This window comes from Notolabrus celidotus, chromosome 5 (assembly GCF_009762535.1).
Source record: "Notolabrus celidotus isolate fNotCel1 chromosome 5, fNotCel1.pri, whole genome shotgun sequence".
Lineage (NCBI taxonomy): Eukaryota > Metazoa > Chordata > Actinopteri > Labriformes > Labridae > Notolabrus > Notolabrus celidotus.
In genome coordinates, this window is record NC_048276.1 from 38053900 (window position 1) to 38076366 (window position 22467).

The window sequence follows — 22467 nt, forward strand, 5'->3', positions numbered from 1 at the left end:
AGAGATACACAAGCATTACAACTAATAATAATTATTATTATTACTATTATTATTATTGTTGTTTTTATTATCATTGTATTATTATTATCATTATTATTATTATTATTATTATTATTATTATTATTATTATTATTATTATTATTATTATTAATAATAATAATAATAATAATAATAATAATAATAATAATACTAAGATATTTACTTATAATTACGGAGTTTAATATTGTCTGTGTAGAGTTCAGTGTACAGTCATGGCCAAAAGTTTTGAGAATGACACAACTATTAATTTTCACAAAGTCTGCTGTTTCAGTCTTTATAATGGCAATTTGCATATACTCCAGAATGTTATGAGGAGTGATCAGCTCAACTACAATTAATTGCAAAGTCCCTCTTTGCCTTGAAAATGAACTTTATCACCAAAAACACATTTCCACTGCATTTCAGCCCTGCCACAAAAGGACCAGCTAACATCATTTCAATGACACACAGGTGTCACACACATTAACACAGGTGTGGGTGTTGATGAGGACAAGGCTGGCGATCAATCTGTCATGATTGAGTGACTGGACACTTTAAAAGGAAGATGGTGCATGACACCATTGTTCCTCATCTGTTAGCCATGGTTACCTGCAAGGAAACACGTGCAGCCATCATTGCATTGCACAAAAAGGGCCTAACAGGGAAGTTTATAGCAGCCAGTAAGATTGCACCTCAGTCAACCGTCTATCCAATAATCAAGAACTTCAAGGAGAGAGGTTCAATTGTTGCCAAACAGGCTCCAGGGCGCCCAAGAAAGTCCAGCAAGCGCCAGGACCATCTCCTGAAGGTGTTACAGCTGCGGGACCGGGCCACCACCAGTGCAGAGCTTGCTCAGGAATGGCAGCAGGCAGGTGTGAGTGCATCTGCACGCACAGTGAGGCGAGGAAGGCCTGGTGTCAAGGAGGGCAGCAAAGAAGCCACTTCTCTCCAGTAAAAACATCAGGGACAGACTGATATTCTGCAGAAGGTACAGGGACTGGACTGCTGAGGACTGGGGTAAAGTCATTTTCTCTGATGAATCCCCTTTCCCATTGTTTGGGGCATCTGGTGGAAGGCTTGTTCGGAGAAGACGAGGTGAGCGCTACCATCAGTCCTGTCTCTTGCCAACAGTGAAGCATCCTGAGACCATTCATGTGTGGAGTTGCTTTTCGGTCAAGGGAGTGGGCTCTCTCACAATCTTGCCTAAAAACACAGCCATGAATAAAGAATGGTACCAGAACGTCCTCCGAGAGCAACTTCTCCCAACCATCCAAGGGCAGTTTGGTGATGAAGAATGCCTTTTCCAGCATGATGGAGCACCTTGCCATAAAGCAAAAGTCAGAACAAAATGGCTCGGGGAACAAAACATTAAGATTTTGGGCCCTTGGTCAGGAAACTCCCCAGATCTTAATCCCATTGAGAACTTGTGGTCAATCCTCAAGAGGCGGGTGGACAATCAAAAACCCACAAATTCTGACAAACTCCAAGCATTGATTATGCAAGAATGGACTGCCATCAGTCAGGATTTGGTCCAGAAGTTGATTGACAGCATGCCAGGGAGAATTGCAGAGGTCTTGAAAAAGAAGGGTCAACACTGCAAATATTGACTTATTGCATGAATTCTGTGTAATTCTCAATAAAAGCTTTTGATACTTCTGAAATGCTTCTAATTGTATTTCATTATACCATAGAAACATCTGACAAAAACACCTAAAAACCCTGAAGCAGCAGACTTTGTGAAAATGTAATATTTGTATCATTCTCAAAACTTTTGGCCATGACTGTATAGTATGGGCATACTGTAGTGAGTGGTGTATTTCCTCAGTGTGTCCTCCTGTCCTGAAGGGGGCAGTGTTGCACTGCTCAGTTTGTCAAACTGCAGAAACCAAAAGAAGAGCGAAACTCAAACAGACCTGTTGATCACAGTTCAGACGTTGTGAGACTTCGTGCTTTCTTTGACCTTTTATTCAATACTCTCGTTAATTAACGTGCACCGACAGAACCGCTGAACCCTCACAACTATACAAATGTAAAACCAGGTTACCCGGTGGCCGAGAATCTGCTGTGAGAGAGTTAGCATCACCTGTTAGAGGCTGACGGTACAATGAAGGGCAGCAGGCTTATAACCTCAAAAAGGGGGAAAAGTTCAGGTAACCAGAACAAGGAGCCCACAAGAACCAGCAAGGTCCTGGCCCAGAGGAACCAGGCCGTGGTGGCGGTGGGAGCCTGGGTGGAGGAGGGACAGGACTTCCTGGAGGATCCGTCTGTAAGTTAATTTTCTTAATGCTAACAGCTAACAGCTTTCATTCTGTTGCTAGGCTACGAGAGAGCCGTTAGACAATCTGAATGATAGTCAATATTATATTATATTATATTATATTATATTATATTATATTATATTATATTATATTACAGGGTTCTGGTAAGTTTACGGCCTATCTTTCTTTCTCTTCACATTGATTTTATTCAAACACAGTTAGTAGTCATGTATTGTGATGGTAACCCTCATCCTTGCCTTAAACTGCCCCCCTCATGAACAGATTCATCCTACAGTCACCTCATCCTGCCCTGACTCTCTGATGGGCTATATGTTATAATGCATATTACATTATATTATATGTTTATATTATACTGTTATATAATATATTATATTATTATTGGTTATAACAACTGATCATTGTACTATTATAAAGTACTCTTTACTATTCTCTGTATCTTCATACAGACATGTTCAGGGCCGTAGCCATCATCTCAGAAGTGAGGGGGACAAATTGTTAGGGTTCTTAAGATCTAGTGCAAAATGTATTTTGATCCTGTTTCGATTCATATTCTTTTTTAAAACTTTTTGGGTGCATTTTTGCCTTTATTGATAGCTGAATAGAGACAGGACACATGAGAGAGCAGAGAAAGGTGTGCAGCAGAGCGTCATGGCCAGAATCAAACCAGTGGCTGCTGCTTTAAGGCCTCTGTACTGTAGCCTCTGTAAACGGGGCACGCTTAAACAGCTAGGCCAAGGGCATCTCCTTTGTCCTTTCAAACACCTGATACTGACAGTTTAGGGTTCTTTTATATATATTGAAGCAGAGGTAATAAGAGAGGGCCTGGGGTCCTCCTTACTTCCCGCATCATGGTGAATGTTTTTGTTACCATAAGCCCAAACTGCATAACTCAACTGATACTGTTATATAAAGAAAGAGTGCAGGCTCTTCTGCCTCTTGCTGGCTTGATTGCTTTACATTTTAGTGTGAGCCTATAGCACATCCTTGACTAGGGCTGTTTTTGAAACGGCCTGCTACATACTACCTACTAATGTAGTAGGCAGTAGGTACAACCAACTACATACTGCGTTTGAATTTAGTCTGTAGTCTGTCTGTTCTGTTGGATCTGGTCTGCAGGATGCTGGGTCTCAGAAAGCGGAAGTAAACAACGACCAAGCTGATAGATAAACTGCTTCTTTAACATCACTAATGATTTAAAAAGTTAAGAAGTGGTTTATATGGAATCTAATAATTTTCACAGCACATAAAAACTGAGTTCCCCCCCATCAAAAAAGAATAAAAGAAGAAGGGGATTGTTGGCGCTGTGCATTGTGGGAAACAGTACATGAGGCAGACTGGTCCGATGCATACTGAGAGATTTAGTATGACATTAAGTAGACATCTGGGTAGTTTTGGCATACTGCCGATTTTGCTCTTTCTCACATACTACATACTACATACTGGATTTTGGCCAAATCAGTCCGTATAGTAGGCAGTTTCAAAAACAGCCTAGGTCTCACTCATGGTGCGTTCAGGATAACTTGGAAAAACAAGCTCAGACTAGTGAAGATGAATTGAACAGATGTCAAACTTGATTCACAGTCTAGAAAAGTGCGGGGGACATGAGGAAAGATACGGCAGCTGCGGGGGACGTGTACCACGTCTACCCCACGTCTGCTATGCCCATGGTAATATTACATCTCTATACATATTTATTTATTCATACTGCTTACAATCTGTCATAACCACACCATTGACACCATGTCAACCTGTCAATACTGAATAACATTTGCCTACTGCCTGTAATTATAACTATTTACAACATGTGTAACATTTGTATAGACCTTAAATTTCATTCTCATCTTTATGTATCTATCTTTATTTTTATTGTTTGTACTTTTTAATATATATATATATATATATATATATATATATTTTTTTTTTTTTTTTTTTTTTTTTTCTTTATTTTACCAGGAATAGTCCCATTGAGATGCAGAGTCTCTTTTACAAGGGAGTCCTGGCAGAGACAGTATAACAAGTAAATACACAGTTAATTAATTAGATGTGTTAAGCAGTAAAACATGAGCACAGGATGATCAGATGATCCTTTATCCTAGTTTTAAAATCCTCCAATTGAATTAAAGGATCCAGTTTTAGGTGAGCTTGATGCTCAGACCAGGATGAGGGGGCAAAAACATTAAAAGCACTTAAAGCGAGACCGAGGAATGACCAGAAGAATTTAAACTTATTCTCAGTTGTGCTTTTGTCTGTGTTACTTCAACAACCAAACTGCCACCTGGGGATCAATAAAGTCTTATCTTATCATTTACCAGGCGTGTAAGTGATACTCATTGTCAAATAATCCGAACAATTATGGAGTCAAAAACATAAAAAGATCATGCTTTATTAAACATCTGACTCATGACATACTGTCTTTTATTGGTGTTCTTCTCTTTTCTTTCCTATTTCTTTCTTTCTATTTATTTATTTATCTGGCAAAAAAAACCATAGTCAGGATTATGGATTATTCTGCACCATATATATTCATATATATTCATCCAAGTAAATAATAATAATAATAATAATAATAATAATAATAATAATAATAAAAAATATTTTGTATTTAAAGGCACCTTTCAGAGCACTCAAAGTCACCTTACAGGGCAGAGTTTTAAAAAAAAAAGAACAATATAAAATTGATTCTGAAAAAAACAACAAGACATGATGCAGTGTAAATAATAAATAAAATTACAAGAGGGCCTTCGCTGACCTTGTCGGTGCTCGGGCCCTAATGAACAGGTTCGGATACAGGGCAGTGAAGAGGTGTAATCAGAGTGAATATGACACTTTCAAAAGATGCAACATCTGTAACTGCAGCTGTAGGACACATTCATGTGAGTGAATAGACCTGAAGTTCAAATACAGAGGTCGTAAAAAGGAAATACTGCATCAGAGTGGACATTGTATATAGAGTCCTGATGTTCCTAAAGTATTTCTAACAGTCATGCTCTGTCTTTGTTTCAGGCTCTTGCTTTGCTAACTGAGGAGATCCAGGCAGAGAAGAGGAGGGTGAATGAAGAGACCCTCAGACGGTTTCAGGATGAAGTACGCCACCGTGTGGTGCAGCAAACACATGTCAACAGAAAGAGAGGGCAGCCTCAGGAGGTATGGATTCAAATATATTGACAAATAGTGAATTGACTCATTCTTTTGGTTCTACATGATTTTACTTGTTTTTTTCTTATTGACGTCTTCTTTGTAAATCTATGTGTTCATGACGTCTAGGTGAAACAGCAGTACCAGGTCTGGCCCCAGCATGTGTCTGCTCATAAAGAGCTGCTGTCTGCAGGAGGGGCTGCACAACACAGGGTGACGGGGAGGAGCTCTCAGGAGGTAGTGGTGTTGAAAGTGTTGAATAATGCAGGTTTCAGATCAGTTAGAAAAGGTTTTCTTTATTGGTTTTCAGAAGTAGGTTCAAAGTGTCACAGTTTTGTTTTCTTCACGTTTATTTTATTTTTTATTTAACCTTTATTTAAACAGGTCGGTCCCATTGAGATCAAAGATCTCTTTTCCAAGGGAGACCTGGCCAAGACAGTCAGCAGCGAAAATACACAAAGTTACAGACATAGACACACAGAGAACCAGAGTACACTTTACAACCACAACGTTTGTCACAGAAAGAGCCGTTATCCAGGGGGCAGTTGTAGCAAGGTACACTAAAAACCACATCCTAAAGGTTCATTTTCAAGGTCTTTCATTTTAGATTTAAAATCATTCAGTGACACCAGCTCCTTGAGTTTCAATTCATTCTACAATAAATTCCAGGCTGAGGGTGCAGAATACCTAAAAGCTCTTTTCCCAGTTTCTGTTTGACCTTTTGGGACAGAAAGCATGAAAAAGTCCTGGGAGTGCAGTGAGTACTGTCCAGCACTTTTCTGTGTGATAAAGACACAGAGGTAATGTGGCAGCAGACCAAGAATAGCCTTCTAAATGAAAATGTACCAACCTACGGGTCGCCAGAGATGGCCAACCAACCCGCGAGTGCAACTCAGCGGTGAGTCAGAGCTTCACAATTGGTAATGAACCTCAAGGAAGCATGGTAGGCTGCATCAGTCTTGTGAAGACACTGAGCAGTGGTGTGCATGTACAGGAGATCATAATCAAGAACCGGAATAAAAGTTGCAGCAACAAGACACTTCTTTACATTAAAAGAGAAACAGGATTTGTTTTAAAAGTAAAAACTCAATTTCAGCCTCAGCTTTCTCACGAGGTACAGCACATGTTGTTTCAAATGAAGGGAGTCATCAATCAAAATACTGAGGTATTTGTAAGACATAACAACATCTATCCCCTTTCCCTCTGCAGTGACCACCACTGGGACACTTTGTGATCCAGCCTTGGAGTTAGTAAACAACATAAGCTTCGTTTTGTCTGCGTTTAAAACAAGCTTCAGCTCAAGCAGTGTATCTTCAACAATTTTAAAAGAGTTCTGCAAATATTCAACTGCCTTTACAACAGTTGCTGCACAACAATATAAAACGGTGTCATCAGCATACAAATGGAAAGTTGCATTCGATACATTTTGACCCAGATTATTCACACAAATAGTGAATAAAAGAGGACCTAATACAGAGCCCTGTGGCACACCTTTGTGGATTGATGTAATATCAGAGTTTAGACCATCATACCTAATGCACTGAGACCGATCACCAAGATAGTTTCAGAACCAGGAGACTGCTTCTTCAGAGAGCCCAATGCTCTTCAGTCTGTGCTTCAAAACATCATGATCAGTCAAAAGCCTTTGACAAGTCGAGAAAGAGTGCAGCACAATGTTGCTTCTCAACAAGTGCAACAGAAATGTCATTAACCCCCTTCAGTGCTGCAGTGATAGTGTTGTGCCTTTTCCTAAAACCTGATTGAAATGTTGATAAAATATCATTATTGTATGAATACTCTCTTAGTTGAGCACTAACAAGAGATGCAAGAATTGTAGCCAGCACTGACAAGTAAGATATACATTCAGTGCCTTGATGAATGCTTCAGGTATAAAGTTCACCTTGGGGGTGGCACGCTGAAGAGGCTCCTTTCACTGCAGCAGCAACTGCACATTCAGATCCACAGAGAGTTTTGTGGATGAGCTTGACAGGCTTGCACAAAACCCTGACCTCAACCCCATCCAATGCCTTTGGGATGATGTGGAGCACAGGGTGTGAACAGGGTTTTATCACCACACATTCCAGTCTGACCTCTGTAATGCTCGCTGGGCTTTTGAATGCGAGCAAATCCTTGAAGGTTAAAAGATATCAGGAGGAAAGTGGAAACAGGGGAGGAGATGGTGTTTAAGCAGGTTAATGTCTGTGATTATGGAGAGACATGATCAGCCTCTACATGTGGCTGGATGTTAGCCTAATAAACAATGGGAAGAGGGGGGGCAGAAATGTCCAAGATAAAGTACATCTGAGGCAACCAGGATGTGTGTGATATATCCATCTGAGGATGCTGATGGGTCTTTAAGCATACAGTTAATGTCACAGCTTGTCTTCTCAACAAAAATGTCTGAGAATTATTTGAAGAGCTTATTTTACACAAAACTCTGTGACATGAAAACAACAAATACATTGTAAGAAATAGAGCTTAATGTCATTTTATAGAACAACAAAAAGTTCTGCCTGTTGAGAAAAAAATGTAGATGAGTAAAATGTTCGATTAGCCTGACCCGTTGTTATCAGATTATTGATTATTCAGTATAAAAAGTAGGGGTGACCCCAAATAGTCGAATATTCGACGATTCGTTCTAACGAGCCTTAGTCGACTGCCAATCTCATAGTTGAATATTTGCATATGAAACGTGGATCATTCCATTCAAACCATGGGGGTGCTCAATGTCTAATTTTACATTATTTTCCTGTTTCCCGTAAAAAATAGTGTCTCATATATCCTATTTTAATATAAACATAAACTTATTTAATGTAATTCTGAGAACAGCTCTTGAAGTGTTAAATCTCCTTAAAGAGGTAATTAAATCTCCCCTGGTAATTAAAGGTGGACTCTCCCATTTAGCAGGACCTGTGGAGTAGACGTACCTCAGCTGGTCTTTAAATCTTTCTACGTTCATGGTAGCTCAAAATGTCAGGAAATAAAACTTCAGTTGATCCTAAAAACTAGTGATGAAGATGAGGAGCAGCTTCATGAAGAGGGCTGTGAGATCAAGGATTACCGGACCACACAAAAACTGTACAGGGCCAAAAGAACGAGGAGGGATACCCAAAGCTGTCTGAAGCCTCAAAAACAATCCACAGCATCCCATCCACCTCCACACCATCAGAGAGGATATTCTCAAAGACAGGATTTACAGTCAACAGAGCAAGGAGCGCACTTCTGCCCATACACACGATGGTTTTCCTCACGTACAGTTTGAAAAGACTCAAGCGGACAAAGACGTGATGAAAGACTGTTTTAAAAGGTTCTGTTAAGAGATTTAAAAACCCTTTAGCTGGTTCAGGTTTGATTTTGAACATTATACAAATGTTTAGCCTTAAGTTGGACAAACTACCCTCCACAGTGCTGCTCTCCTCTGTGTGAACACTGTTTAAATATCTCCTGATTCTTTATTCTATAGTGGAGCGTTGTTCCATGTTTAACGGATGGTGGCCTTATTTGAGTTTTCTCTCCTTCATCACCTCGTTGTTTTTGCAATATAGATTTAAAATCTAAGTTTTATACTTATAATATTCTGTTGTCCCTTTTACTTTAAGCTATGAGTCTCTTAATTGTAAAGGGTTATGTGTAATATTGTCATGTGGTCACCATCATGCAGACTTTGGGTCAATAAGGAAAAACAACAAACATTCCACTATTCATCCACTACGGGCAAAATCTGATGAATCAGATTCAACTAAGCAAATCCTTAGTCGGGCTCACCCCTAATAAAAAGTGGTATCAGCTTGAAAATAATCTGTATTTATTTGGTCCGTATTAGGGATGTAAATTTCAAGTATTTTTTGTGATCGATCTTTGGAAATGTTAACGATCAATTATCGATTAATCATTAAAACAAATATAAAAGTTTTCCATGTCAATAACAATGCCAAATGTGTTTTTTCCCCTGAATCAAATTTTCCTTTATGACACAATGTATATAACTGACAGTATTGAATATCTAAGGATCATATTGAGGTGTTTAAAATGTTAAACACGCTGAATATCAACATGTGGAGCAGACTCATAATCTCTGCAGACATACAGTCATAAAAGTGAAGGCTCAGACTTCAACAAGGGAACTGAACAGAAACATATTTCAGACTCATAGTGTCCAGTTTTCTGTCTACTGGTTCTTAATAAGAAAAATAAGCATGTGAGCGTGGTCAGGTGTCAGCCGGGAGCGCAACCGGGTCATAATCAGTCCGGCGGCTGAGAAACAAAGCGCTCGTGGAGACCTGTCACTCAGCTGCAGCCCCCAGCTGACCGTCTCCGCTGTGAGCAACACCTTCAGTCAGATTGGTGTTTTTGTGTTTCAAATACATGGGCCAGACATGACCATCAAACAGGCCGGGGGGGTCTGGCACCGAGTAGTTCCTTGAGCACATGAAACATGCTTTAAACTTCAAACACCTCCCTGATAGCTGAACCAAATATGAGACCACATGTTTGTTCCACGTGATAGAAAATCCAAACAACAAAATGTGTTCCAGTAAGTTCTTAACAATCAATTAATCCATACTCCATTCATTGATTACATCCCTAGTCTCTACACTTTTGTGGAGGAGCCAAGTCTGCCCAAAGACCAGATCTCCATTATCTGTTTGTACTGTCCCATCAGCCCTCTGTTGTTTTCCTTTCTTCAGCATGCAGTTTGAGTCTCTGTCATTGCTGATGTTTGTTGCAGTCAGAGTGATTCCAGTGTTTCCATGTGTGAGTGATAAAATAATGTGACCGTGATTAATCTGGCACATTATTTATTTCCATGATTTTCCAGTCCTTTGAGGGCATGAGGCAGGTCAGACTCAGACTGGCCGCCTGTCGAATGGACCTGCGTGGAGGGACGACGTCAGACCTTCCTGGAGGCGAATGGAAAATCTCTCCAACCAGACATGTGAGCGCCGTGTCTCACACCAGTTCCTCTTTTTCATTTTAGACAGTTTCCTACAGTCTACGTGGTTCTTATCTGAGTGTAATACACATCGTTTTCCTCTGCACTCCACAGAGATCTCATGTGTTGAGAGCAGAGCAGGACACTGAAGAGGAGGAAGAGGAGGAAGAGGGAGATGATCATATCATCAGCAGTCAGCACAGATGCCCCCTCGTTCAGCAGAAGGTTAATGAATCCCCACAGCAGCATTGGCATCTTTAGTCCTGGTCCAGTCTTTGCTTCTCAGTGACATTATTCATCATTTTCATGCCAACACTGAGAGAGATATTTTTCACTGCAGTTGCAGAATCACCTGTTTGAATTTGAAGAGGAGGGGGTGTTTGAATGTGAAACATCAACATCCACAACTGTACAGTAATATCTGTGTTGTACTCTCATCTGTTGAGCAGTCAGGCCGCAGTTTGCTCCTGACACATTCCTGAGATACTCCGTTGAACAACATTCTTTAAAGGAATCATAAAAATATGTGATAGGTATAATATTAGATTTGACCTTGTGATAATCTTTGCTTTAATTTGGAGCATATTTTTTTTTATAATAGGTTTCTTTTATTTTATAATCTTCAGAACAAAACAACAAAATCCAAGGCTCATTTTGTGTACAAAGCTGATTTTCAGACAAAGATATGTACTGTCACCCCTTCCCCCAAGCACAGAAAGCAATTAAATAATAATAATAACAATAATAATAACAGCAATAATAACAGACCTTTAGCTCAAAAAGACATGACATATGTAAAAAAGTAAGATTAGCAAAGACAAAAGAAACAAACAGAAAAAAGCAGAGAGAGAAAAACAACAACAACAACAAAAAACCCCACAAGTATTAGCATTTAATAAGTTATCCTCCAACTCCTATCCATGAAGAGTGCTGAAAAGTGATGTTGGATGTGTCGTCTCTTATGTAGTTTTAGGCACCGTTTTCTTCCACTCTGAAGGGTTCTGGCCTTTCAACAGTGAATGTTTGAGATCTGAAGGTAAAATAATCCAGGACAGGTTCCAGATCTTAAGGAATGAGACTTCATTGGTCCTAAGAACTGCACTTATCCTTTCATGAGATATAACATTGAAGATCTCCCTATACCACCGTGTTACTGTGGGTTGGAGCAGATTTTTAATAAGTAAAAAACATCTGAGCCCAAAATGTACCAAAATGTAGAATAAGATCAAATCAGAAGTTGCTTTTTCCCCATATACAACCATGATAAAAGATCCTGGTTTATAGGGTGGGGATGTAAGCATGATATGCCAGGGTCACAAAACCTAAATCCTCGTAAACATCTACCTTCTGGTTGTTCTTGTGAACTTATACACCTAAGGACTTTAAACTTTATGACCATGATATTGCCCTGAAACAGCTGAAAAATGTACAGATGTGAAACTGGGTCAAGTTCTGTTAAGTTCACAGAAGCAGATATGTTTTATTTACCTCATGACTGAAATGATTCAAGGTCCAAAATATAAACTTTAACTTCCATTTCCCTCTATCAGCGTGTGATTCACCTCTCTCCAGCCTACGTATAAGAAACAACATTTGTTCACAGTTCAGTTTATATTTGGTCTGTTCATCCATCCCCTGAACCTGATCCTTTCTGTGATTCAAACCTTTGAGATGGTATCCAATCAGTGAATGAGGAGCTTTAAAACCAGTTGATTGTGACCTTGGTGATCAAAGTGTGTGTTAAAGAGGGGGTCAATACTCACAATCAGGGCTTTTGTGTCTGTTCATGTTTCAGGGGAGTGGGCATGTGTTGTGGGGTTCTGAGGAGTCACCGCCTGATCCTGGTTTACAGCCTGACCTCAGAGTCCCTCGGGTCCTGTGGCCTCTGCCTGACCAAGAAGAACTGAGGAGACAGGTAGACATCAAACCCAATGCATGAAACTTTAACATATCGTACACCTGTCCAAACTTAAACACCACATCTCTGTGTCCCCAGCGTCAGTCTGAGTTCCTGATGCATCGACGTCTGTACATGAACATCGAGCGAGAGCAAGTGAAGGAGAACAAACAGTACAGGAAACACCTGAAGAGGACGGCAAGGTGACGAGACCGCAGTACTTTCCTCTGCATCACTTCCTCTTTCTGTAAATGTGTGAATTAAGTGATCGTATGCACAGAATCTGTCTAACATTCAGCAAAACATCAGCTTGAATTCAGCCAAATCCATGTATAACAAGTATCTGCAGCAGAAAAATATCCATATGTCCATGCATGGCACAACTGCTGCTGAATAGTTTGCCTTTCTGAGTAGCATACGGAACAAATTACAAAGGCTAGTGAAAATCCCCTTTAAGATGTCCCTGTCCTTACTGAAGGATCAAAGCAGAGAAAGAGCAGATTCGTTTGGAGGAAGAGAGGAGATTGGAGAGAGATCAACAGCTTGCAGAGGCCAGACAGAGGCTGGAGGAGAGAGAGCTGCTGATCCTGGAGCGACTGAGGCTTGAGGAGGAGGAAAGAGCTGTGGAGCTGCAGAGGAGGAGAAGTGAGGGGAAAGAGAAAACAGAAGCAAGGTAACGAATACAGAATCATCCATGTCCTTGCTTTGAGAGGGTTTATGTTAGAATAAGTGATTGTGACATGAACATTTCTGAGCTGCGATCCATGAAGCTGATGCCGCCCTATTTGACTGGCTGATTGTAACTCTGCAGGTTCATCAACGCCCTCAGAGCTCAGATGAAGGAGCGACTGTCTCAGGAGAAGCTGGACCTCCCTCCTCTCTGCTGCTGTGGGTCCTCTTTCTGGGACTCCCACCCTGACACATGCGCTAACAACTGTGTCTTCCACAACAATCCCAAAGGTACTTACTACCACCTGCCTCACTCTGAACTAACAAAGAGCTGTCAATGTACATTAAACAGTTCTGTTGACTGAAGCATGTTCTCTTCGACAGAGTATGCCAAAGCCTTACAATCAACCATGTTGAGTTTGGATTTACGATGAAGGAAGCGGATGAACTCCAGTGGACGTTGTCAGGTAGAAACAGACCAGCTGCTGTCGGTTTAAAAGAACAGTCCAACTCTGAAAATACAGTTCATGTTTCACACCCAGAGTCAGATAAGATCAATCAATCAATCTTTATTTATATAGCACCAAATCACAACAAACATTATCTCAAGACTCTTTTACAAACAGAGCAGGTCTAGACCACTCTATGTCAAATTATGAACAGAGACCCAACACCAAGACAGGATAAGACTCAGTCTGACCCCACCTTAATCCACCATGAGCATTGCACCTCGCAGTATTTCGCTAGTTACAGTGGAGAGGACAAACTTCCTTTAACAGGCAGAAACCTCGAGCAGGACCAGACTCATGTTAGACAGACATCTACCTCGACCGAGTTGGGTCTGGAAAGAGGGATAGAGGAGAATAAGAGAGAGAGGGAGCGGTGATAGTGATGAGACGAGTAGTAGTAGCTGTTGCCGCTGGAGTCCAGCAGGTCAGTATCAGCTGGTGTCTGGAACGTCCACAGCAGGAGGACGTCTACGGCAGCTCAGAGGAACCTACGGGACAAGGGAGCTCAGGGACTCCAGAAAGGTCTATGGTTAGTAACTTTAATGGGACAGGGAGAGTTAAAGTAAGTGATGAGGGGGTTGGGGGGAGGGGGGGATATAGGATCCCAGTGTGTCAGTTCGCCAGTTCCCCTGGCAGTCGATGAAAACTAGACTAACTATCTGCACAAAATATTAGGTGGATTCAAAGGACATTTTGCAGATGCAATCGTCTTTTTTGCAGGATAACGCCGACTCATCTCCTGGAACCTTGACTTCTTGTGTATTCTGCCACCAGTGCACGCTACACACATGTTCAGCCTGAGGGGAACATTGTGTACCATGGATTGGTGAATGTAACTCTGCCAGAAAACTAAATCAAGATGGTTAACAAGATTATAATTAGATCTACTAACTGATGCATGTTTACATTCTAAATGTAAGAATGTTGGCTTGATGATTTTAGCATTCACCTCATTGTGCCTCCTACAGCCTAGCAGAGATGCAAGCAGTGGTTGAGTGATGTGATGTTGAAAAATCTGCTTATACTAAATACATGTTAACACTTGAGGGTGATTGATGTTTGTTGTTTTCAGGGGGTGTGAAAGAAATTCAAATACTCTATTCTTTCCTCTTTTTACTCAAATGTAAATAAAGTTGTTTTCTAATCAGAAACAATACACCATGTACGTCAACCTGTTGATATGTGCTGCTGATCAAACATTGTGTGGTCAATTAAAATACACTACCAGTCAAAAGTTTGGAAACACCTTCTCATTCAAGGGTTTGTATTTATTGTAATGATTGTAAACACTGTAGATTAATACTGAAGACATCAACACTATGAAAGAACATATATGGAATTATTGAATGAACCAAAAAGTGTTAAACAAAGCAGAATCTGTTTTATATTTTAGATTCTGTAAAGTAGCCCCCTTTTTCCTTCATGACAGCTTTGCACACTCTTGGTATTCTCTCAGTCTGCTTCATGAAGTGGTCTCCTGGAATGGTTTCTAATGAACATGAGCCTTGTCAAGAGTTCATTTGTAGAATGACTTGCCTTCTTAATGTGTTTGAGACCATCAGTTGTGTTGTTCAGAGGTAGGGTTAGTACACAATGGATAGTCCTATTTGACTACTGTTGTAATCCAGATTATGGTAAAACCAGATTATTTCATAGTTTTGATGTCTTCAGTGTTAATCTACAATGTTGAAAATAATTAAAATAGATAAAACCATTGAATGAGAAGGTGTGTCCATGGATGGATGGATGAATGGATGGATGGACTGCAATAGTCCTGTTCCAGGCTTCTCTTTACTTGGAGGCGGCTAGATTTAGTTCTAGTTATTGGCAGGTTTTCAGAAACACTTTTAGGCAAAAATGTAGTCTCAGATTATATTTAATAAGGAATACCAAGCTTTTTTAAAATTGTATTTATTTTATTTTGTACTATTATTTTATATATATATATTTGTTATTTTTTTGTTTATTTTTGTTTCTTTCTGTGAAGCACTGTTACTTTTTTTTTAGAAAAGTGCTATAGAAATAAAGATTATTATTATTATTATTATTATTATTATTATTATTATTATTATTAATAATATTAATATTATTATTTAAAGGGATGCACAGTAAGGTAACAACCCTGAAAAATTTACTACTTTAATGAAGGTCGCAATTTTCTCTTTATATTGATTTTTTTATTTGATTTGATAGTGTTTATTTCTAGACTTTAGACTTTAGACTTTATTGTCCCCTTGGGGAAATTCTTTTTCACAGCATCTTCTGTGTTTCCACTGCAAGCTCAACAAACTATCAACACAGACATCAACACTCAAACAAACATGTAAAAGACATAATGCAAATAATAATAACCTTAATAATAATGTGAATAAATTGTATCCTCACTAATATGAATTGTATTTCCATGTCCGAAAAGGAGTGGGAAGAAGTCAAACTTAACTCTAAGAGTTGTTTGTTAAACTTTTTGATCATTTGAGAGGCAGCAGTTTGTATAAACAAAGTTGTTGTTGTGAATGTTAAATGTTAAGATGCTGCATAGGGCAAATGTTGATTGAAGATTAGAGACCAGCAGCCAAACATATTTATCTTTTATTGTAGTCCTTTCTAAACCATCCTGCGACCCCTCGTCCCCTTCGAAGGGGTCCATCTGAAGGAGTCCATCTGAAGGGGTCTATCTGAAGGGGTCGCTCTGCCATCAGCTGTTTCCGACTTCAGCTGTTTCCGGTCCGCCGTGACGTCAGGGGAGAAGATCACGTGGCTTCTAGGCTCCGTCTGGAAAATTTTCTGGAATAACATCTGCTCTAATAATAATAATAATAAGATCTATTTTTATTACCCCGGACGCCTTCTTCACCTGGATGTGTTCCACAGCCTGCTGCCGGAGGGAGGCTGGCCCTGAGCGCTCCATATAAACTCAGGCTGACACTATGGAGGAGAACTGCTGCATGTTTACGGACTGTGTCTCCCTGCAAGAAGCTACACGGCTCAAACTTCTCCTCAGATAGCATCCAGTGGCATCATTAACCTCACATAAAGGCTGCTCTTTTTTTTTTACCTGTTACCTCCAATCAGACACGCGTGGTCTTTGTCTGGACCCCCTGATCTGCTGTTACAGGTCTTTAGTACGGAGCCGGTCCTCCTGCTGATACTCAGAGAGGGACTCTCAGGGACTCACAGCATGTTTACAGACCTCAGCTAGAGGACATGTCTGGGATCGAGCTGTGACTGCTTCTGTTTTTAGTTTCACAAAGTTTCATCGAACATGAAGTCCTCCCTGGCTCCTGGTATCCGGCTCATTACGACCTTTTCTCGGGACGCTTGGTAAGTTTGTGTTTCTGTTCATTGTCTATTGTTCTCACACAGCCGGGAGAACAGCTGCTCTAATGTGTGTGTGCACTTATCTCCCTGTAGTAAATGATTGGCTTAACCAAATCAATACACACACATTCTGTGGATGTGTCGAGGGGGCATCATCATATAATAACCTGATTTCCTATATCTGACACTCAGTTACTAACTCATTACTACTGATAGGAATCACCCGGATAAGTGTTTCCTCTGCATGCGGCTTTGTTGGAAGTATTAAGAGTAAACTTCATTTAGTGTTTCACCTCCTTTCAACAAAGATCTGACTTTTATCGAACCGACTAATCCAGCATTTAAGGAATTCGCCCAACACATGCGGGTCCTTTACTGTACATGTAATACATATCATGTTCTAATCTTCCCCCCGGTTATAAGGAGTTTAGTGAAAACAATGTAACGATCAATCATAAATGTTTTTGTAAGGAATAATCCACCAAATAGGACTTTATTATAATAACATATCATGTTCTAATCTTGTTTCAAGTTGCTGAAGGGTTTAGGAGAACAATGTGAGGATTAATCAGAACTTTCTGGCATTCATACTGTAAACACTTCTAAGTTCTCTCAACTTCAAATGATAAGTGAACTAGTTGCATGAATTATTTTGAGTTCTAACCACTCTTGCTGTTTAGTTGTGCTAACATAAAGATATAGTTCAGGGTATAAATCTAATTTGCCCTGCTGACTAATACAGAGTATTCCTAACATATAAGATCAAGTTGTAACAAAAAAAGATGAAGTTTTCTTGACAAACTTTGCCTATCGTCAAGAAAACTTCATATTTTTTGGGGAAACACGGGCATGACTGAGTATGGATTAGAATAAACGTTATCACCCAGCAGACTGAGTAAGTGAAGTCTATAACACATGAATAATTATGATCAGGTGATATAAAGTAACAGACTGCTCTCTGATATGTGAATATATCATTACTTTTGGTGCTATAAGTTTATTTTTGCAGTCTTTTCTTTTCTAAAAGTGTTGAAACTGTGACTTTTAGAAGATCTGAGCAGCTAAACTACAACATGTAATGTTATTACTGAATAAGTCTTAAACTTATTTGCCTTTTTCAGTTATTCCTCTGTTCAAACCTCTTAATTAATTCATGTTGTTCTTGATTTGAATGGTTTCCTAATACAATATGACATTTTCTTTCTGACAAACTTTGCCTATTGTCAAGAAAACTTCATCTTTTGTCACAACTTGATCTTATATATTAGGAATACTCTATTAGTGCGCAGGGCAAATTAGTTTTGTACCCTGACTTTCTATATTTATGTTAGCACATCTCAACAGCAGGAGTGTTTAGAACTCAAAATAATTCATGCAACTAGTTCACTTATCATTTGAAGTTGAGAAAACATATGCATTTTTACAGTGCAGCTCCTTAAAGAGGAAACCATTCAAATCAAGAACAACATGAATTAATTAAGAGGTTTGAATCAAGGAATAAAAAAGGGCAAATGAGTTAAAGGCTTATTCAGTAATAAGGTTACATGTTGTAGTTTAGCTGCTCAGATCTTCTAAAAGTCACAGTTTCAACACTTTTAGAAAATTAAAGGCTGCAAAATACACCTAAAGTATTAAAAGTAAAGATATATTCACAATAGTAACAGAGAACAGTTTGTTACTTTATATCACCTGATCATAATTATTCATGTGTACACCACATTTACTCTATCTGCTGGGTGATAAAGTTTATTCTAATGCATACTCAGTCATTCTCGTGTTTCTGACAGGCACACAGGTCTGCAGCAAATTCCCACAACTCCAATCTGCTTGTCAAGTCAAGTCAAACTTTATTTATACAGCACATTTTAAAACAACCGCAGCTGACTAAAGTGCTGTACAAGCTTAGAAACATAATATCAATAAAAACACATATACTGTAAGTTAAAAAGACTAGATATTAAAAATACAATAAACAACACAGAAAAGACACAATTAATCAAAGACAAATAAAATGTTGGGATGTCTCGCTCAGCAGGTATTAAACATTGGACTATTTGATGTGTATCCCCAGCTGATCTATGCTCATCAAATGATATTACATGTGTTGATTAAATTGTGTATCAGTAATATGACAATCTGCATAGTATCAATAGGCTCAAGCTTTCAAAGAGGTATGTGTCCCCTAGAACGATGTGGGTGTGAAGTACGTAGTTCTTCCAGGAGCCACAGAGAAAGTAATGGGTCGTGTTAATGAAACTCAGTCTAGCAGCACTGTGCCATCTTTGTTGTGTATGTGTAGAAAATGAAAATGAAAACACAGTGAAGAGTTAAACAAGGTCAGTTTCTAAAACACTCTTGTATGTGTTGTAACAACTGACCAAGCTATCTTTAAGGTGACGCTTGTATAATTGAATGTAGACAAAAAAAACAGCCCTGCGCAGATTCTACATTCATAGAGTATTTATTTATTTATTTATTTATTTATTTATTTGTTTGTTTATTGAAATGTATTTAACCAGGAAAACCACATTGAGACTAAGAATCTCTTTTACAAATGTGTCCTGGCCGAGATCGGCAGCAGCACCTTCCAACAAAGTTACAAACAACACAGAATTCTAAAAGATGACAACACATCATGGATTTCTGAACAAAAGTCATCAGTCAAAGCATCTACAAACTGAAGCATCTTCCTCAAACGCCTTCAGTCTGCTTTTAAAAACATTTAAAGGGACAGGCTCACTCAAACCCAGGATCTCCTGCAGCAGGTTCCAGACTGCAGGAGCAGCATATCCAAAACTCTTTTACTCACTTCAAGATGCACTCTGGGGACAGAGAGCAAAAACAAGTTTTGTGACTGGGTCACAGAGCGGAGACTGAAGCTTCCAGTATTTTTTAAATGAATAAAATCCCATAAATACGAGAGAAGCAAGTTAAGAATCTCCTTATAAACAAGGACTTGCCAGTGATCAGTGTAATGATCAGGTTTGGACCCTTTGCTACAAAAAGCAGCATAATAATTAAAAATGCTCCGTGCTAAAGTCTTGCATTACCCTGCACTAAACTACAGACACAGAAATAAAGTCATCAAAATGTGATGTAGGAATTCACTATTAAAGAATTCCCTGTATTCTGTCATAACGTGTTTGCTTCATGTGACCCTGACTGGTTTGATCTCTCTTTGCAGGTACCGGAGTTTCATTCTCTTCCTCACCTTCCTCTTCTACACAGCCTACCATCTGTCCAGGAAACCCATCAGCATCGTTAAGGTAACTAGGACAGTGTAGTTTCTTTACATTTACAGACTTTTTCACATGAAGGCCAAAGGCTGCCTTCAAAATGCTCTCTAGAATTAGAACAGAAAAAATAGGAAAGACATTAATTTGATAATAATTCACAAAGTTTGATTCTGTGGTTGTAAAAGACTACTGGACGACTGTAACTCACTTTATTTAGGCGATAACCAGGCCTCTCTGTCACGCCTACAGTCAGTCCAAAATGCTGCCCGTAAGCGAGAGCACATCACCCCCATCCTCCTCTCCCTCCACTGGCTCCCTGTTTATTTCAGGATTCATTTTAAGATTTTATTGTTTGTCTTTAAATCTTTAAATGGAGTAGCTCCATAGTATATTTCTGACCTCCTGCAAAGCTACACCCCGCAAGGTTGTTGAGGTCTACTGGTCAGCAGCTTCTTCTGGTCCCTAAGACCAGGCTGAAAACCAGGGGTGTCTGTGCCTTCTCAGCAGTGGCCCCCAAACTGTGGAACGAGCTGACATGTTTAAATCCTGTCTTAAAACATCTTTTTATTCCTTTGCTTTAACCCAACATGAGAGTTGTGTGGTCTCTGTCTCTGTTTTTTGTGTTTTTTTACTTTTTTGTTTAGAGTGTTTTTTTATTTTCTTGTTTAGAGTGTTTTATTATGATTCTTTTATTTTATTTTATTTTCTGACAGCCTTTTATGTTCTGTGTGCTTTAACTTGTTTTACCTCACTGTGCAGCACTTTGCTGAACTCAATTGTTTTTTAAATGTGCTGTATAAATAAAGGGGATTGTTTGGATTGAAGACTTCAGCTAGTTTACAGCAGAGACACATTGTATGCAGTAAAAGTCAGCTTGTCTAATAATAAATAATGAAAGGCAAAAAGAACAATGTATGACATATCTGGCTTCTCTCACATGTCTTTACAACCTCAGTATGATATTTCCTGTTCATTAACCTCACTTGGTACCTCTACAGCTGATTTAGTCACTTTCTTTCTCTGCATGCTGTTTACCTGACCCAGCTGTGTAACCTGATTCCTCTTTGCTTTGTCTGACTCATACAGGGTCAGCTGCACAGAAACTGCTCTAATGTTATTCGCCCAGCAGACCTCAACATAACCGACAATGATACCTGGTGTGACTGGGCTCCCTTTGGTAAGTAGGGTAGTTATTGTGAAACATATAGTTGGGCTGTTATAAGAAGGCTGGACATGAACATTTTTATCTACTAGAAACTGGGACCAGAAGTAAAATGATGATAAAGCAAAGCAAAGATACCCATTACTACCCTTTTACCAGTTTTTAAGGCGCTGCATGACCTTGCACCAGACTACATATCATAGAAGCTTTTAGTGTCTGAACCAGGAAGGCCTCTCAGATCCTCCGGCTCCTCTCTTTTAGCTGTTCCTCAGAGGAGAACAAAAACATTCAGTGACTCTGCTTTCAGTCACGAAGCTCCAAGACGATGGAACAGCCTGCCGAGGATCTGAGAGGAGCTGATAGAGATATTTAGACTTTTAAACTGAAAATGTACTTATTCAGTCTGGCTTTTATCTAGGGTTTTACAATTTTATTTCTTATTTTTACTATAATATTGATTTAAGTGTTGCTTTATTATTGTTATTATTTTTTAACTTAGTTTTTCTGTTGGTTTAGGCAACTTAAACAGTCATTTATACATCTTTACTGTATCTGTTGCGATATGGTTTCATAAAATATAAAATTATAAAATATAAAAAACAAAACACAAAGACATACATTTAAATGAATGAATTAACAAATAAGAGTAAATAATACATATATTTATAGAAATAGAAATAATAGAAAAGAGAAGGAAGAGAATAATAGAAATAAAAATAAAAGAAGTGAATAAATAAATGAAACTAAAAAGGACTCTTTACTTCACCAACACATTCAAGGCAGGGCTCCACCTTCCAACAAACACATCCCTCTGCAGTCTCACAGAGTATGTTATCTTTTCATCAGATAGATTTCAGAAACCTTCTCAATCCATAGACTGAGTGACAGGGGCTCAGTTTTAACCACTTAATTATTTTATTCATTTTAACTTTTTATTTTGTTTTTATTTATTTATTTATTTTAATGTATCTACTCCGTTTTATTGATATTTTTAGCCTTCATTTTATTTCCAACTCTTATCCTTACCCTTTTTAAAATGTATTTATTTTAACTATTTATATTCTTAATATTAATTTGATGCTTTATCTTATTTTAATTATACATATTTGATTGTTGTCAGTGTGCATTAGTCTCTATTTTAAAATCCATTTTTGTTTTTAATATGTCTTTCCATTATTTTATTTCTGCTTCTTTCTTTTCAGTCGCTGTAAAGCACTTTGAATTACTTTGGATTTGTATGAAAGGTGCTCTATGAATAAAGCTTGATTGAGTGATTACATATAGAGTTGAATTGATAGTATGTTTCATCAA

At 38.8% G+C, this 22467-nt stretch overlaps 1 protein-coding gene across 3 annotated transcripts in view; it reads left to right on the forward strand.

Annotated features, from left to right (window-relative positions):
- Positions 1–1884: 1884 nt before the first annotated feature.
- The window catches only part of LOC117812792 (glucose-6-phosphate exchanger SLC37A2-like), a 34990-nt gene continuing 14407 nt past the window's right edge, over positions 1885–22467 (forward strand). Inside the window, exons 1-13 of one of the 3 annotated variants that reach the window (XM_034683733.1) lie at positions 1885–2284; positions 5301–5441; positions 5562–5669; positions 10252–10368; positions 10480–10590; positions 12161–12280; positions 12362–12465; positions 12741–12935; positions 13074–13222; positions 13316–13398; positions 16039–16761; positions 19943–20024; positions 21081–21171. In XM_034683733.1, coding sequence (XP_034539624.1) covers positions 16703–16761; positions 19943–20024; positions 21081–21171 — 232 coding nt within the window. In that variant the 5' untranslated portion in view covers positions 1885–2284; positions 5301–5441; positions 5562–5669; ... (6 more) ...; positions 13316–13398; positions 16039–16702. Of the gene's footprint in view, positions 2285–5300; positions 5442–5561; positions 5670–10251; positions 10369–10479; positions 10591–12160; positions 12281–12361; positions 12466–12740; positions 12936–13073; positions 13223–13315; positions 13399–14160; positions 14675–16038; positions 16762–19942; positions 20025–21080; positions 21172–22467 lie in introns of those variants that run through there. The other 2 variants (XM_034683732.1, XM_034683734.1) reach the window with 2 other exon arrangements.